Below are 17,366 nucleotides of genomic sequence, written 5' to 3'. Positions count from 1 at the left end.
GACATGCAACATCACACTGTAAGTTTAAATCAGTTGTAAATTAAAAATAATTACTTGCATTTTGTTTAATGGGTATATTTATTTAGGCTGGATGCAGCTACCTCTACATATGGTTTATTTGTATATTTTTATAATTGACTATTTTAGGCACGTGGCATGCAATATCACACTGTAAGTTTCATCAATTGTGAGATAAATCAGTTGTAAAATGTTTACTTGAAATTTTTTTGAAGGGTATATATTTAGGCTTGTTACAGCTAAGTTTATATATGAATTGTAATAACTTGTATATTTAAGTTTGAATATTTTATAATTTGTTATTTTAGACGCGTGTCATGCTATACCACACTTTAAGCTTGAATCAGTTGTGAAATTAAAAATGTTTAAATGCATTACGTTTATTGGATATATTTATTTAGGCTGATTGCGGCTAATTTTACAAATGGCTTGTTTGTATGTTTTTATAATTGAATATTTTAGACATATTTCACGCTCTATCACAGTGTAAGTTTAAATTAGTTCTAAAACGATTTTTTTTTACCTTTTTTTTTTTAGGTTAGTTTCAACTAAGTTTGTATATTGCTTGTTTATATTTGTGTAGAACATGCTACTTTAGACATTTGACATGAGGCATCAAATTTAAATTCTAATATTATTACCTTTAACATGATTATTATTATTAAATAAAAAAGTGAAAGACTTTTTTATCTTTCATTCTCAGCAGCGATTGATGTTTGTAAAAATTTTAGACTTTTTTATTTAGCACATAAGGTTATCTTATGAAGCGCATTTAATTTTAGTATAATATATTCTTTGATACATAATTAAAATTTATCTATTATTACAAAAATAGTAGATTAGAAAATAGTATGTAGAACTAATAAATTAACATAATTTTTATAAGCAATTTAGAAACAAATTATTAGGAGCGAATGTTTTTTACAGAGTTATTCGTAACAATTTATTTTCATTTTATACAATGGTATATTATTAATATTTAATATTTTCTTTATTGTGTTTTAAGCTTTGTTTATCTTTAAGGAATCGACAACAGGTTACTGGAATTGAAAATGTAGACATGCGAATTTACAACAGTATTAAATATTAAAATCTATTATAGTAACAAACTTGTATATAATTTTGTATACATGTCATATAAATGTTTTTAAGACCTTGAATATAATAATATATTATTATATATAATTAACAAAGTATATAGTAAAAACTTTTTATGTTTGTATTTAAATTTTTTAATTTTTATTGCGATTGAAAGTTTTTATATTGTATTAAATTATTAAATATATTTAATTAGTTTTCAATTTTAAAGTTGAAGCTTTGTAAACCTTGCTTAAAAATCTCTCGCAATCATGTTGGTTTGTATAAGTAGAACTGCTTGTTTCAGACGTAGACTATCATATAAAATAACCTATAAAATAAAAATAAATGTAGAATATCAATATAAAATAATATTTACATTGAAATTAAGGATAATTTTGAAATGAAATAACAGTCTTAATTTTTTAACAGTCTAATTTTAATAAATGAAATAAATTTTTTTCTTTGATGGCGTATTAAATCCTTCATTTTAACAAAACAGCAAAAGCTGCCCAGTGTAATAATTCCTTTATTTCAACGAATTGTTTGTTGCACAAACGAAATAAATCCGCAATTTAACGGACTAATATCAACGAACTTCAATCCGTTAAAATTTTAATCCATTAACATAACGGAAAATCCGTTTGTGCAATAGCGATAGATGCAATTCGTTGTATATAACGGATTTTTTCTGAGAGTATAGTTTCAAGTGATAAATATTTACAAACACATATAGGTGATATATATTTTCTTTACATTTAAACACAAAATTTTTAAAGCATTTTGTTCGTAAATATTCAAAACTTTCATTTCTTTAAGCAGTGGTGTTGAGCTTGAAAAGTGATTTGTAATATCGAATGTGCGAAGTGCTTGTTTCTGTGGTCGATAAATATATTTAATTTTGGTTTTGTGAGCGCCTTCCCATATTATATTTGCATAGTTTAAACGGCAATGAATAAATGAATAATTTAGCTGTGTTAAATGTGTTTATTTGATAAATGTCTAATTTTATAAAGAACTCTAATGGTTTCAACAATTTTCATGAAAATATTATCAATTTGTTGCTTCTAAGAAGAAGCAACAAATTGATAATATTACTTCTTTTTCAACTGACTTTAAAAAGATCAAAGTGTTTTATCTCCCTTACGATAGCTTTCCAACTTTTTCAATAAAAAAAAGATGACTAACAGTGTCATAAGCTTTTGACAATTCAATGAATATAGTAGTGTGAGACTAGTTAGAGGCTCTGGAATTTCACTGGCGCTGAGACTTGTGGCATCTTTAGAAAGAAGGTTTCCTATTTATTGATCAGGTAACATAAATAATTACTTATATACTGAGACCCAGTATATAAGTGTTTATTTCAGTGTTTTTTCAATCTTTTTTCGACATTCACTGTTATTATCAATCACGCACTAATTTTTAGTTACCTATTTCCACATAAAGCCTGCTTTAATTTCAATTGCATTACGGTCAATGGTCATACATATCTAATATATTAATATCTAATTATCTATATATTCCTTGAACTATTTGACAGTTTCTTTAATATTTTATTCGGTTCAACCAAATACAAAATTTGCACACTGTTATATCCCAGGTACAAGTCACTTTACTGCAAGCAATCTTAGAAGCTGGCGGCTAACTTATCAAAGCTTTGTGAATTACTCAATGAACTTCTAACAGTACCAGGTTCAGGACCAAACAGTCCAGTCTCAGCACTCAGTGACGGAGTCTACACTAGAAACACAATAAACAGGCTGATGGGAATCCCTCTATAACATGATGACAGCAACTGCAACCAATGATAATGTTGCTGATACTAATGTGTCAAGTAGGAGTGCTAATGATGAAGATGTGAAACATACTTGAATGATATAAAAATTGGGCGAAATGGTTGTCCACTGACATGGTGTAGGCAAAATGAAAGTCAACTTTCTTGTCTTGCTAAGCTTGCTCAATCACTTCTGGCAATCCTAGCGACTAGTTTCAAATCAGAGCGTCTGAACTCAACATCTGGGAACATGGTTTCCATTAAGCGCTGCAGTCTTCTATCAGAGCATGTAGAATAAGTGACCTTTCTTCATAAAAATTTGTAGACTTTTAGCATTAGGATGAGTATGGTTTTTTTATAATGACATTTTTAGATGAACTGAATATGCACTTACACTAATTGGTTTAATAATCTCGAACTCGAACTTGATCGTATTTTTTGTAATCTCAATCGAATTCGATCGAATATAAAAAACCTAATCTTGCACAGCTGTAGTGATAACAGGTATCGGTACAACTAGTGTAAATTTTCATGCAGTAGTTAACAGCTATCTTCTAATTAAAACGCTGTTAATTTTTTTGCGTTGTTAAAATAATATTATCACGCATGAATAAGTCTGTGGCGCAAAAATTTGGTACTAAAATAATGAAATTAATTTTTTCATAAAGAAAAATATGTAAGCTATAAATCCAATCCATTTTTGTTAAAATAATAATGCATAGAAACATTTAGTTTTGATTTTATTTACAGATGGCATTTTTGTGTAATATGAGTATGCTCATATTACCCAGTATTTTTCATTAAAGTTACCTAGTTTAAAGTCCTAAAATAGCAGTGGTTTTAATTACTATTTAAACAAAAACAAAACATAGTAAAAAATTTTAATATTTTGATAATATTGAAAATTTTTCTGTAACTTAAATTCAAAAAGTTTGAGTTTTTATCTTTCAAAGGTTTGAGTTAGTAAAATTGAAAAAATAACAAACAAATTTATTTTTGCGGAAAACATAGTATTATATATAGCATAACATATATAGTTTCAACAAAAAGTGGCTTAAAATTTGATCTTTTAATCTTGTTAATAACAAATCGCTAAATTCCAAAAATTGGTTCTAATTGTCAGGTTAGTATTTTTTTATTAATTATTGTTACTTTTTTGAGCTAGTTTAAAGTGCTAATATTACCAAGTTGTCTGGGTAATATGAGCACTTTTGCTACTTTTTTAAAAACTCTGTGTTTTTAAGAAAAAATTTCGAGTGCCAAAATATCCAAGTAGATCAAATAACAACATATATTATAGCTTATCGTTTGTAATTGTTTAATTAAACGCTGCAGCTGCCGTTATTCATTTGTGAGCGCTTGACACAGTTTTTTAAAGAAGATTTAGGACGCTTGGCCTTTAAATATTTTCCTTAGAGTGGAAGTATACCAATATAAGTAAAATTATTTTAATTTTTTTAATTTTTATTACCCAATATAATCATCGCAGATTTCGAATTTTTGGTTGATTTATTTAAATAAAAAAAGCTTCACATGTAAAAACTTGTTTAGAATATATCGGTACAAAATATTTTTTATTTTTCCCCCAATCAACGTTTTGTTTATTCCATTGTTATGCGCTTCAGAAACAAGTTAAACCATAAAAAAGTCATAAAAAACTTATCTAGTCATGTTTTTTAAGTGCAAAGTTGTAGTTTGCAACGACTTCTCGTCATTTAGTTTGGTATGATGCATTAATTGACGTTACTTGTTTCTTGTTTCAGCTGCATTTAAAGTCAATTTTTTAAAAAACTTTATATGCTATAGTATCTCTTTTATCTTTTTAATAGAAAAAATATGGGGCAATAAAAGAGAAAACAATTACCAAACAGAATATATAATTATAAAAAAGCAAAATTTCGTTGAACCAGATATACAAAGATTCCTTCTTCAAAAACAAAAACTTTATCCTTTGTTGAACCTGCTACTAATTCTGCTTCTTAAAAAATTTTCAAATATTGCTGATAGAGATTTTTAAGATTTTTAAAGTACCGATTTAACTTTGTTATGAACTTTAGTCTGTTCTGAAAACATTATATCGGTACTGAAATGCCCAAATTTGTATGAGGATAATGCTTATTTAATGTAAAACTCCTCAAAAAAGTATGACTTAAAAATATGTTGAAACAGTTGCAATTGAAAAACTGATTTTTTTTCATCTGCTACATTTTGAAAAAAATTTAATTGAACAAATAGAGCTTAGTAAAAGCAAAAGTAGTGGACAAAAAACATTTGATATTAACACACGTATCATTGTGGTTATTCGTGAAATGGGTAAAGGGTTATTGTCATTAGAAAGATTTCGTGGAATAATGAATATGAAGCCACCTATGAACAAAAACATCCAAAATAAAACTTTACTTACCTTAATAAATGTTTATCAAAATTTAGTTGACCAGAACATGAAAAATGCTGCTGATAAATTAATCCCTGCAAGTGAAACGTCAAGAGACAATATGTGTAGCTTTGATGGTTCATTACAAAACGTGGTTTCATTTAAAATAACGGAGTTGCTTCTGCTATTCTTGAAAAAAGTAAGTTTATTGACTTTCAAAATAGAAACAAAAACATATAAATTATGTTCAATATGGAAGTTAAAAAAAATGCACGCATCTAGTTGAATATAAAAAGTCCCAGTCATCACATTACCAAAAGTGTAAAACTAGTCATCCGGGATCATTATCAGCTATGGAATCAATTGGTGTTTTAAAACTTTTTCATCGTTCTGAAAAGAAAAACAGTTTAAGGTATACCAAATATCTTGGTGACGGAGATGGTAGTTTTTATAACTGTGTTGTTGTGGCTAAACCTTATGGACGTAATGTAGAAATTAAAAAAGCAGAGCGCATTGGTCATATTCAAAAACAAGTTGATACGCGATTAAGAAACTTAAAAAAAAGCAGCAAAGATATTAAGAGATGATAAAAAGTTAGGAGGAGCAGTTCGTTTGACAGAAAATGTTATTAACACATTGCAAAGTTACTATGGCAAAGCAATCAGATTGAAAATTATAGTTTATATGCAATAAAATAAAGTGTTGCAGCTGTTATTTTTCAGTGTTCTGGTGTTTGCGCACCAGAGATTCTTGGTGCAAATTCCAGGCTGATAAAGTAACTGGAAAAGAAACATACAAAGAAAATATTTTCATTCATGCTGCTGTTCGAGATTTTATGAAATTAATATTTATAGACCTTGGAAGTGATATTCTTTTAGAAAAAAGTTTGCGCGGAAAATACAAAATCCTGTTAAATCCTTGAATCAATTGATTTGGAAGCGATGTCCCAAATATATATTTGTTGAAAGAACTGCTCTATGTGTTAAAGTAGCATCAGCTGTCCTATACTTTAATGATGGACTACAATTTTTAGAGACGTTCTTTGATAAGCTTGAAATAACAGTAGGTTGCAATATACGTAACTTTTGTCTTGTAAATAAATCTAAGTGCATTTCTAAAGCAGAAAAACAATGCACAAGTATAGTAGAATTAAGACGCAAGAAACTAAGAGCTATTCAAAAACGTTTTCGTGATCAAAACAAAACATTAGAAGGTTCAGTTTATGGATGTGGGGAGTTTTGAACAAACTTTTCGGTTTTTATGTTTAAATCGAGTTTTTCTCATAATCATGTTTTACAGACTGGCGACGGTAATATTTTTCCAACCGATATCCGATTTTATCTGAAATTTGGCATAGTTGTTTGTAGCGCATGTATTTGCAAATTCTACTAGAATTATACTTACAACTAATTGCGTTCTACTTTTGTGAGTGGTTTTGAGTTCTTAAATAACACCTAAACTTCCAAATATGACTAAAATGCACATAATTTGACTTTTTCTTGATCAAAATTAAAAACTTTTAGTGTTGTTACTGCATATGTAAAGGATTACAAGCCAAATTTCAGTTTAAATTTATTTAACAGCTGCTGCAAAAATCCTTATTGCCAGATATTCATATTAAGACTTTTATCAATCAATAATTTTTAAACGTTTAATTTTGTTTTAGTCATATAATATGCACTATTAAATATTCAGAAAAAAGTTGAAATTTTTTTTATATAGGTATCCTACCACTTTAGTACTTTTTACCACCGATAATTTATTCTTAAATCTTTATTATCTTTATTATAATCTGTTAATATCTGCTTAATCAGAAATAAGATTTCAAACTTTTATACTAGATAACAGTTTGATGTCTTCTGTAGAATTAGATAAACCTTACGCTATTTTTAAATTGGTATAGTAACTTTTAAAGTCAGGTAATTTATTTAATTCGTGCATTTTAATAATTTTGCAATTCAAGTCTCTTGAATACAAGGTGCGTAAAAAGTTACCGTACAAAGTATAATTTAAAAATATTATCTGTATGGTGTTTTCTTTCAATATATAGTGTGTTTTTAGTATTCTTTTGTATTCCTTCGTATTCTTTTAGTATTTTTAGTATTATTTTGTTTTGAATTAAAGTGTAGTTTGTTTCTCGTCTTGAACAGGAACTTTTGCTGTTTTTGCTGTTTTTATTTTTGTACGGGAACTTTTTCCGCACCCTGTATAAAATATGTTAAACTGTGTTTATTATATTTTTTAAGAAATCAAGGACGATGCTCTTTTTAAAAGGTCAAACTTTATATAGAGTTGATATTTATCTCAAAAACTCTTGATTCTGACACTGCCAACTCTATGTTGCATGTTGCAAATGCTTATTTCTTAAAATTGATAAACATTTATTACAAGGTATATCATTTGATAAATGCTTGACAAACAATGTTGTATTCGCAAATGTACTTATCTATAAATAATTATTGTTTTTATTATCAAATATCAAGTCTTTTATAATTAATTAAACAAAACAAATGTTGTTACTGAAAACCAGTCAATGCTACTAAAAATTAAGTTAATAGTACTAAAATCCCCGTTGTTGTTACTAAAAACCGAGTTGCTACAAATTTTCTGATAGATTTAAATAACTTTGTTAGTATTTTAAAATTAAATAATATGCATAACCAGGTATACAAATTTTACAAAAATAGTTTTGCATTTGCAAATGTTCCTAATTCATATATCTTTCTTCGTTTATATATTTATGTATTTTTATGTCTCATGATGTAATAATGTTTGTTATTTATTACTTGCTTATATGTGTTAAGGTTATATGGGTTTATACTTTGTAAATGTTTATGTGTCACAAATATATAAATATGTCATTTTTGAAGTGCTTCTATGTGCGTTATGTGTTATAATGTAAAGTGTTTATAGTTTGGAAGTGGTTATTATGTTGTTTTCGTGGTTTCAAAATGTGTTGTGTTTTGACTAAGTTTACAGCAAGAATGTTGTCCTTGCTAGCCAAGTGGTGTACGTTGCTATAAGTTGACTTGGCTTTGTTAAGAGCAAGAATGCTGCCTTTGCCAGCCAAGCGGTCTTCTGTCATGATGAAACACATTAAATCTGTTTTTAGTAAGTGTAATCAAAAAATGTGTAACTTTTAATTATATAACATTTTTTAATAAAAATTTCTTATAGCCAGTACAGTTGCTGCAACAAAAGCAGTAGGTGCTGCTCCAACAGTAACAGGGGCGACATCTGCTAAAGTAAATACAGATTTGTTGTTTTTGTTGGTTATTATAAAAATATTATACTTTAGAATTTTATACGTTTTTTTTTAATTTTAGATTTACTTAATAGAAATTTTTGTGGATTTAAAAAAATTATTAATAACTAAAAATAAGAATATTAACTTAGAAAAATTATTAATTATCATATAGAGCGCACAGGGTGTGGGTCGAAATCGGGGGTAAGGAATACCCCTTATTTAATGGAAGGGGGTGCGCTTATATCATAGGTTTATAGAAATAGACAGTTTTAAATGTTTTTTTAAATTCAAAATAAGATTTAAAAAAAAATAAAAAAATTACCATTACATACTTTTTTAGCGCCAACATTCTTCACAATCAACAGCTATAATAAATTAATATTTTGCAAAAGTAAAATGCTACGCAACTGTCATCTAAGTTTAAGATACTTTTATGTTGAAAATATTGAAGTTAGTAAGTATAAAAATGGTCGGTGTTAAATAGACATATCAAGACCCGTATTCGGGCCCGGGCTGTTAATATGACAATATTAATATAATATTATATTGTTTTTTTATATATTATTTATAAATATAATTACTAATAGTTAAACTTATTATTATTTAAAGCTAAAAATATTTTATGGTAACTTTAAATTTTTTTATTATTGTTTATTACTATTTATTTCTTGTGAAAATCAACTTTAAAATTTTTCTCATATTTAATAAGGGTAGGTTTAGTATTTTCTAGCTGGTAATTTATAAACATTCTCCCGTTTTACTTACATTAGTAAGCGCTTTCAAAACAGCGTTCCGAATTCTTTGTTGGACAATTTTTTCATGTGAAAAAAAAATGATTTTTATTCGTATGAATATATAGATATGCAATAATTAGTTAAATAAATTTAACTAAAACTGTTGTATAGATTTTTTTATTAATTACATTAGAGGGTTTACTGAAATATTTTTTTTCCAATATTATAGTAGATTTACGGATAAGTAAATCAATTAAGTCATCAGAAAATTTGTTAGTAGTTTTTATTAGTTTGTAACTTACACTGAAGTTGCAAATATAACGTTGGAAATGTTATCTAAAAAGTACTTGTATCGTATTGATGATTAAACAACTTTAAAGGTTACCTAAATATTGGGTGACACTAGCCACCCACGCTGAATTTGAGTCATTAAGCAAAAAAAGGTTTAAAGAACCATACATCCTAAACTATTATACTTTTTAGGTTTTTCAGTTGTGCATAGAGTAAAACTAAAGGTATGTTTCCACTCATCCATTTTTCTGCGGGAACAGGATACAGGATTGGAAGGAAAAAAACAATCACGTGAGCATGCGTAACTTTACTTCGGATAAATTAAAACTTATAAAACGCTTGCGCACGAGATAATTTTCCCGTCCCTTTTCCGTTCCCATTAAAATAAGGATGAGTGGAAACTCACCTTAAGATATAGGCAATTATGTTGTAGTGTTTTACTGTGAACAGAAAATTTTCTGCGGTACAAACATCATTTCAAGATGGCCGTCTGGCATGTGCTTATTTTCTTATTTCTAAAAACCTGCATAATTCCACTTATGCAGCACTTACTAAAAGAATTAAAATTATTTAAGTTATTGTTACTAGTTATTTAAATCTTACTAATCAACTACAATTACTCAAATAAAACCTATGGCCTCTATTTATTCTAGAATAAAGCTAGTCATAGTCACCCTGTATATTAAGAGCAATGAAGGGGTAACCATGCCCAGAGTGAGAAGTTGTTTTTATCTCAAATAATTGCATTCAGTAAACTCTTATTCAGTGTTTTATTCTTTATTTTTTCTATCAAGATAAAATTAAACCATATTAACGTTGTTTTTTTTTACTTGCAGATCAAGTCACTATGTCTAGGACATGGTGACTTTTTTTAAAAGTATTTAGTGTACATTAGTGTGCAACTTAGAACTATGGCTCGAATTGATCATTGGACCCACTCACTTACTGGTGATATCAATGCCGATAAATACGTTGTCGGACAGAATTGTTTTATTTTTAATAGCTTCCGTTGCAAAGGTGATCAAATCGCAAGCAATAAATCTTATGCAGTTGCTTTGGTCAACAAACAACCTCTTACTTTAACCGCTCCAGATGGAAGTAAGCAAGGATTAACTTAGGCAGCAGTAAAACGGTATCTCAATCGTATTTATTGTGTAACTCGTCATAATGCTGAAGAGCTAAGCCTTGGCAAAAAATATTAATACACGACTTTTCGATGCACATTCTTCAAGATCTTTTTGTTTTTAGCTGAAGTCCTGCAAGACAGAAGATCTTTTTTATTAAGCTTTCGGGCACCACACATTTAGATCAGATTGCCGCTATAAAACTAATTGCAAAACGATCGCGTAAAATTACTGCTGCTCTAAAGCCATTGTCTTAGCTTCAACCAAAATATCAACTTATAATGATTAGATGACTTGTCTTATCAATGAAAAAGAACTTGTTTCAAAGAGAATGATGATAGTAAAATTGCAATGAACCTGGATTTGCTTTTTTTCCCATGAGTTCCACAAATACAAGCTTGAAATGAACATCTTTAAATTAGCGCTTTTGCCATACAATAAATTTAATTTAAAATTAACATTGTAAAAGTTGTTTCATCAAGCTTCTCATTCATCTGGTTAATAATTAAGAACCTAAAAAAATTAAGCTTGAAAAAGAAGGCAATTTTATAGAAGATAATTTTATAGTTTGAAATTGTCTTCGTTTTACACTTCAGGAAACACTTTCAAATTTCTAAGCGAAATATCCTAAAAGGGTCTACAGCCGATTTTCCAAACATTATACAATCTAATTCGAATTTTTTAACGCTATGCCAGTCATTAGATTTTACATGCATTTAATTTTAAAAAATGCATGCTTACATTATATGCGCCTAATTGTTACTATGCCTAGGGCGTTATGAAAACTCTTGACGACCCTGACATGCATGTGCAATTTCCCGTTTAGAAATACTGTTTATAAAAATTAGTATTTTCAAGACTAATAACTTATAACCTCCTTTCAAAAAATTTGTATTAAAATACATTACAAAATCTAAAACTTTTTAAAATTATTTTTTCACCAACTTTCGGAATGTCTAGCGCCCGGCTTGTAGGTATGGAAATGAATGAAAAGGCCCATTAAAAAGACAGAGAAGAACAAGATTAAATGTTGTGCCAGGAAAAGGTTTACCTATTCAAGCTAGTAACGATGAAAATCTACCAATTCGCTTGACAGCTAAAAATACCATTCCTAAGAAATGGTATTTTTAGCTGTGAAGGGAATTTTAGCCTTAAGTTTTACTAGCGTTTTTGTCTACTTTTCTTCTTTATACGGTAATTTAATTAAAGTACCGAATTAAAATTTGTATTGTTTGTCATCTTTACAAGCATGATTGTTTGCTTTTAAATTTTTTATTAAATAACTGTTAATACCTACTGTTTTATGCGTTTTGCTGTTATTTTAAAAGGTTTTTTGCAAGTTCTTCATAATTATTAATAGATAACCCCCTAATTTTTATTATTTAAAGAAAATTTAACATTTAACCTTTAACTAATAGATGTAGGTATTATATTGCAAAACTAATGCTTCTGAGTATTTATATTATAAAAAATACTGACTTTTCTTTCTTCTTTTTTCTAACTTTTCATAAACATTCATTATTTTGTATACCCTGCATACGTCTACCTTAATTTTATTACATTAGTATTGTTTATTACTATTTCACCTAATGTGAACCTTTGTCATCCCTTCTTTTAACCCGCTTAAGAATTCAAAAAGCATAATATCTTAAAACAATCTGCACTTATAACCAAAAAAAGGTTTTTAAGTACTTTTTTTAATATATGCCAACAATGAAATATTAAAAACATTAAAGAAAATTTAAATATACATAACTTTATTTGAAATATTGTCCAAAAATATTATATCTGTAACAAATAAAATACTATATGTCACCAAAAAGGACTATATACTCAAAAAGTAGTCTCAAACGAAATGACAGAAGATAATCGATATTATCTGACTATCTTCCGTCAAAATAGCGATTTAGCCTATACGTTAAGCAAATTACGTTTAACAAAATCTTTAGTCTTTTGAAATATTTAATTTATTTTTGATATTGTCTATAGGGTTTTTATTTACATGTAATTAATTAGTTAAAAACTTTATATTTAGGCGCTTATACCTGTCAAACGGTATAGATAAGAGTCTCGATACGCACTGTACATATATATATATATATATATATATATATATATATATTGATATATATATATATATATATATATATATATTGATATATATATATATATATATATATGTATATATATATATGTATATATATATATATATATACATATATATAAATATAAATATATATACATATATATGAATATATATATATCTATCTATATATATATATATATATATATATATATATATATATATATATATATATATATATATATATATATATATATATATATATATATATATATATATATATATATATATATATATACAGTATTGGACAAAACATTTGCAACCAACATCGAACAATGCTAAAAAGTGTTCCTAATTTTACATGTCTTTAAAACGAAACGAACTATACTCCCACAGCAAACAGTTCAGGAGTCTGGAGTTATAGCATGCCATGACATGAGCAATCAGCTGACAGGTGACAGCACACAGGCAGAATTTTGTTGACAAGTGTCATTTTGTAGCGGACAAAACAAGTGCAACTTTTTTGGTTTGTTTTATTTTCTTAAGTCTGGTCTGTGTCAAAGTCACGGAAGTTTTTTAATAATTAAAGGAAGTTTCCAGAAGTTTCCAGAAGCATGCAGAAGCTTCCAGAAGTTCCCAGAAGAAGCATCCAGTAGCATCCAGAAGTATCCAGAAACATTCAGAAGCATCCAGACGCATCCAGAAGCTTTCAGAAGCATCGAAAAGAAGCATCTAGAATCTTCCAGAACAGGTTCACACGGGTTCATTTTACTATATAAGAGACATGTAAATTGACATGTAATTCAGTCAGTATATGGAAGTCAATCAGTCAGTATTGTCAAGACAGTTTATCGAAGTGAGTTTTATCAAAGTGTTTTATCGAAGAACATCAATACAAGAAGTGAAATACAACAAGTGTTTCATTACATCAATACAGTCCACATCCAACCAAGACGTTGTGTTTCACAGAGCGTTATTGTATCATCACAAGGTAAATGTAACACGGTAAGCCTTGAGAAGCGTGATTATTTATTTTTATCATTTTTATGACTTCAAGTGCAAAAATGGCTTCCGACAGTCTTGGATTGGAACTAAGAAAGAAAATTATTGGCGATTACGTAAGTGGAATATCACAAAAAAGTATTTTTGATAAATATCGCGTGAAAAAATGGACCGTATCAAGACTATATTCCAAATATCGTTCTACGGGGAAGTTGGCAGCAGATAACAAAGGTGGAAGACCGCGTTCCCCCACTTCTGGAGAGGATTCTATGATCGTCAGATCCGTCAAGAAGGATCGCTGGATATCATCAGTCGAGATACAAAAGCAATTAGAGCTACCTGTATTGGACCGAACAATCAGACGACGTGCTGTTGAAGCCGGATTGTTTTCTCGACGCCCTGCAAAGAAACCGCTGATTTCACTAAAAAACCAGAAGAAAAGACTCCTGTTTGCTACATCTCATATTGACTGGAATATGCAGAAATGGCGAACTGTCCTGTTCAGTGATGAATCAAAGTTCAACATCATTGGGAGCGATGGCATTTGTCGATTACGTCGACCAGCCGGAAAACGCCTCGATTTACGTTACTGCCATAAGACCGTGAAGCATGGTGGAGGCAATGAAATGGTCTGGGGGTGTTTTTCTGCTAACGGTCTAGATCCAATACATCGAAACGATAGAATAATGGAAAGTTTTATGTATAAAAATATCCTGAAAGATGTTATGTTACTTTATGCTGAATGGAATATGCCAATAAAATGGGTTTTTCAGCAAGACAACGATCCGAAACACACTGCAAAAGTAGTCAAGCAGTGGTTTCAAGACAACCACCTATCGGTGATGGATTGGCCGCCTCAATCACCGAATCTCAACTCTATCGAGAACCTGTGGGAGATCGTCAACCGCAGAATTAATCGTGAAGGTATTCGTAATAAGGATCAACTGTTTGAACAAATCCAAAGGCCTGGGCAGCGATTCCACAAAGTTTCATTGATCGCCTGATCGAATCTATGCCTCAAATATACAAGGCTGTAATCGACAACAAAGGATTCGCTACAAAATATTGATAGCGAAATACAGCTTGGTCAACATTTTGTCGAGTTGCACTTGTTTTGTCTAGAAGGAAATGAACTTTTTTTAATACTTTTGATTAATTTATTAATTTTCGTGTACAATCAATGAACATTGTGATGAATAAAACTTTAAGAACTTTATCTCTAAACAGTTAAATAGTTATTTCTCTAAATTGAAAAAATGCAGCACTTTTATATAAAGAAACTAAATTAGCATTATTTGGTTGCACTCGTTTTGTCCGATACTGTATATATATATACATACACCAGGCCCGTACCGTGGGGGTGGGGAGGAGGTCGTTAGGTGCGTTTGACCCCCCTTTTTATGCAAAGTGCCTTTTTTTAATTCGACACCAAAAATTACTTTTAGACTCTTTTCAAAGTCAATATATTTAATCAAAACCTTTATGATAACTATTTGATTTTTATAAATCATTCTCATGAAACAATTTTTACTTTATTGTTTCACAAACGCAAGGCGTCATTACAAGTCATTGCATTGTGAAATCTTTTGTTGACGAAAAATGAAAAATAGTCTGTCGAGAGTTAAAACCGTAGTTACAATTCTCTACTAATATACTAATATACTTTTAAAAGCAAACGATAGAGTTAACATGCCTAATTAAATTAGGAAACGAGCAGCTGATAGAAAAGAGCATCAAAATACAAATCGTTAGCTGGATATTTTAAGTTAAAAATGCAAATCGTTAGCTGGATATTTAAGGTTAAAAATTTATTTTGATCTTCTTTTTAGAATAATTAGTTTGATATTAACTAGATATAGATATTAACTAGATATAGATATTAACTGAATATAGATATTATCTATACGTTAAATTTTTTTATGATAGTACTTTTGTTATTACTTGTTTTTTATTGTAATGTATACGCGAGTTTTTTTAATTTTGGTATAGTTTAAGATCTGAAAGTTTATTCTTAATTACTTACGTTTTAAGTGTTTTTTATTACCGACAATTCTCAAAATGTAACAAATGAAACATTACCCGAAGTAGAAGAAAAAGAGGAAGTTATTAAAGATGTTAATAATGTTAACAAATGCTTGTCATGCGAAGTAGACCAAACAAATTTAAAAGAATGTGATTTTAAAGATGAAGAAAAACTATATGATATTGACAAACTCTTGCGTGATAATCAAGAATTATCACTACATGAAATATACAAAGTGTTTACGAATAACTTAAAACAGAAGATACATTTTCAGTTTCCCAAAACATTAAAACATGGTTGCAAACGCGCTTTAAAGAAGAATATTTACAAAATGGATTTGTCTACAGCAAAAGTGAAGACGCAGTCTACTGCATATACTGCACTTTATTCTAAAGCAGGATAAAAAAAAATCTTTGGGAGCTTTTGTTCATCGTGGATATAAGAAATGACACAATGTTTTAGAGAAACAAAAACTACATATAGGCAATAGATGCCATAAAGAAGCTATCGAACAAGCTAATGGCATTTGCTATCGTTTTGAAGATTCAAGACAAACCATTCCATTACAAAGCGATAGCACTTTAAAAAACCGACAACAAATGTACCCGTACATTGTTGAAACATTAGGTAGAATAGTGCATTTGATGGGGAAACAAGGACTTACATTTCGTGGAACTTATAAAAAGCGTATGGAAAACTCAGACCAAAAAGGTAATCCGAGAAACTTTCTTGCAATTGTGCAAGAAATAGCTCGCCATAACGCTGAACTTAATACACATATACAAACACCATTACGCAAAGATGTCAGCTACCTTAGCCCCAAGAGTCAAAATGAATTAATTGATATAATTGGAAAGAAATGCATACAAGAGCGGCTAATTAATGAAATCAAAGCTGCAAATTACTATTCAATTTCAGCAGACGAGGTAACAACTGCAAACCAACAAATTCTATCAGTATGTATAAAATACATAAACGGAGAAAAAGAAATTAGAGAAGTATTTCTTAACTTTATGAATCTTGACAGGATAACAGGCAAACATATTGGGGAAAGCTTGATGAAATTTTATAGCGAAAGTGGAGTTGATCTTAGTTCTTGTTGAGGCCAGTGTAACGATGGCGCACCAAACATGCAATCTGTTAGAAAATGTTTTGCCAGCTATTTTTTTATTAGACGCACAAGGAAAAAAAGAGGCCAACTCACTCCTTAATGCACTCACCAAATTCGAATTCATAATTGGTATTATAATGTCCGCAAAATGTGAACGCAGCTTTTCAGCACTGCGAAGATTAAGAACATGGTTGAGAGCCAGTATGAATGCAGATAGACTTGGTTCATTAGCCATGAAATTGTTAATTATAAACAAGTATCAAAATTATTATTGAATTTACATTCTAGAAAATTGTATGAAAAAAGTTTAGTTTTTGAATAAAAATTTAAACCATTTATCAAAGTGTTATTAATCTTTGTATCAATACCCATTTTCAAACAAGGAGCTTGCTTATACACCTATGCAGTATAAAAATAGAAAAAATATTCGGAGCACAAAAAATTCGTTTATATAAACATTGTTTACACAAATATGTTTAACGAAAATTTTATTAAGTAAATTTAGTAA

General features: G+C 29.0%; 1 protein-coding gene across 1 annotated transcript; it reads left to right on the top strand.

Moving 5' to 3' along the window:
- Positions 1 to 10,426: 10,426 nt before the first annotated feature.
- Positions 10,427 to 16,850, top strand: LOC136074574 (uncharacterized). The gene is made up of 3 exons (XM_065786910.1): positions 10,427 to 10,613; positions 15,756 to 16,043; positions 16,210 to 16,850. The coding sequence occupies exons 1-3, from the start codon at positions 10,427 to 10,429 to the stop codon at positions 16,848 to 16,850; spliced, it is 1,116 nt and encodes a 371-aa protein (XP_065642982.1).
- The last annotated feature ends 516 nt before the right edge of the window (positions 16,851 to 17,366 follow it).

The sequence above is a fragment of the Hydra vulgaris genome, chromosome 01 (assembly GCF_038396675.1).
Source record: "Hydra vulgaris chromosome 01, alternate assembly HydraT2T_AEP".
NCBI classification, from domain to species: Eukaryota; Metazoa; Cnidaria; class Hydrozoa; order Anthoathecata; family Hydridae; genus Hydra; species Hydra vulgaris.
The sequence above is the reverse complement of the archived record's forward strand: the minus strand, read 5'-3'. Positions and strand labels throughout refer to the sequence as shown.

Bases quoted from the DNA above. Each gene is read 5' to 3' on its own strand.
- LOC136074574 (XM_065786910.1), top strand. From the start codon at position 10,427: ATGGCTCGAATTGATCATTGGACCCACTCACTTACTGGTGATATCAAT. The intron at 10,614-15,755 runs GTAAGCAAGGAT...TTACGTTTTAAG, and splicing joins TTTAACCGCTCCAGATGGAA to TGTTTTTTATTACCGACAAT. The intron at 16,044-16,209 runs GTTGCAAACGCG...ACAATGTTTTAG, and splicing joins TCCCAAAACATTAAAACATG to AGAAACAAAAACTACATATA.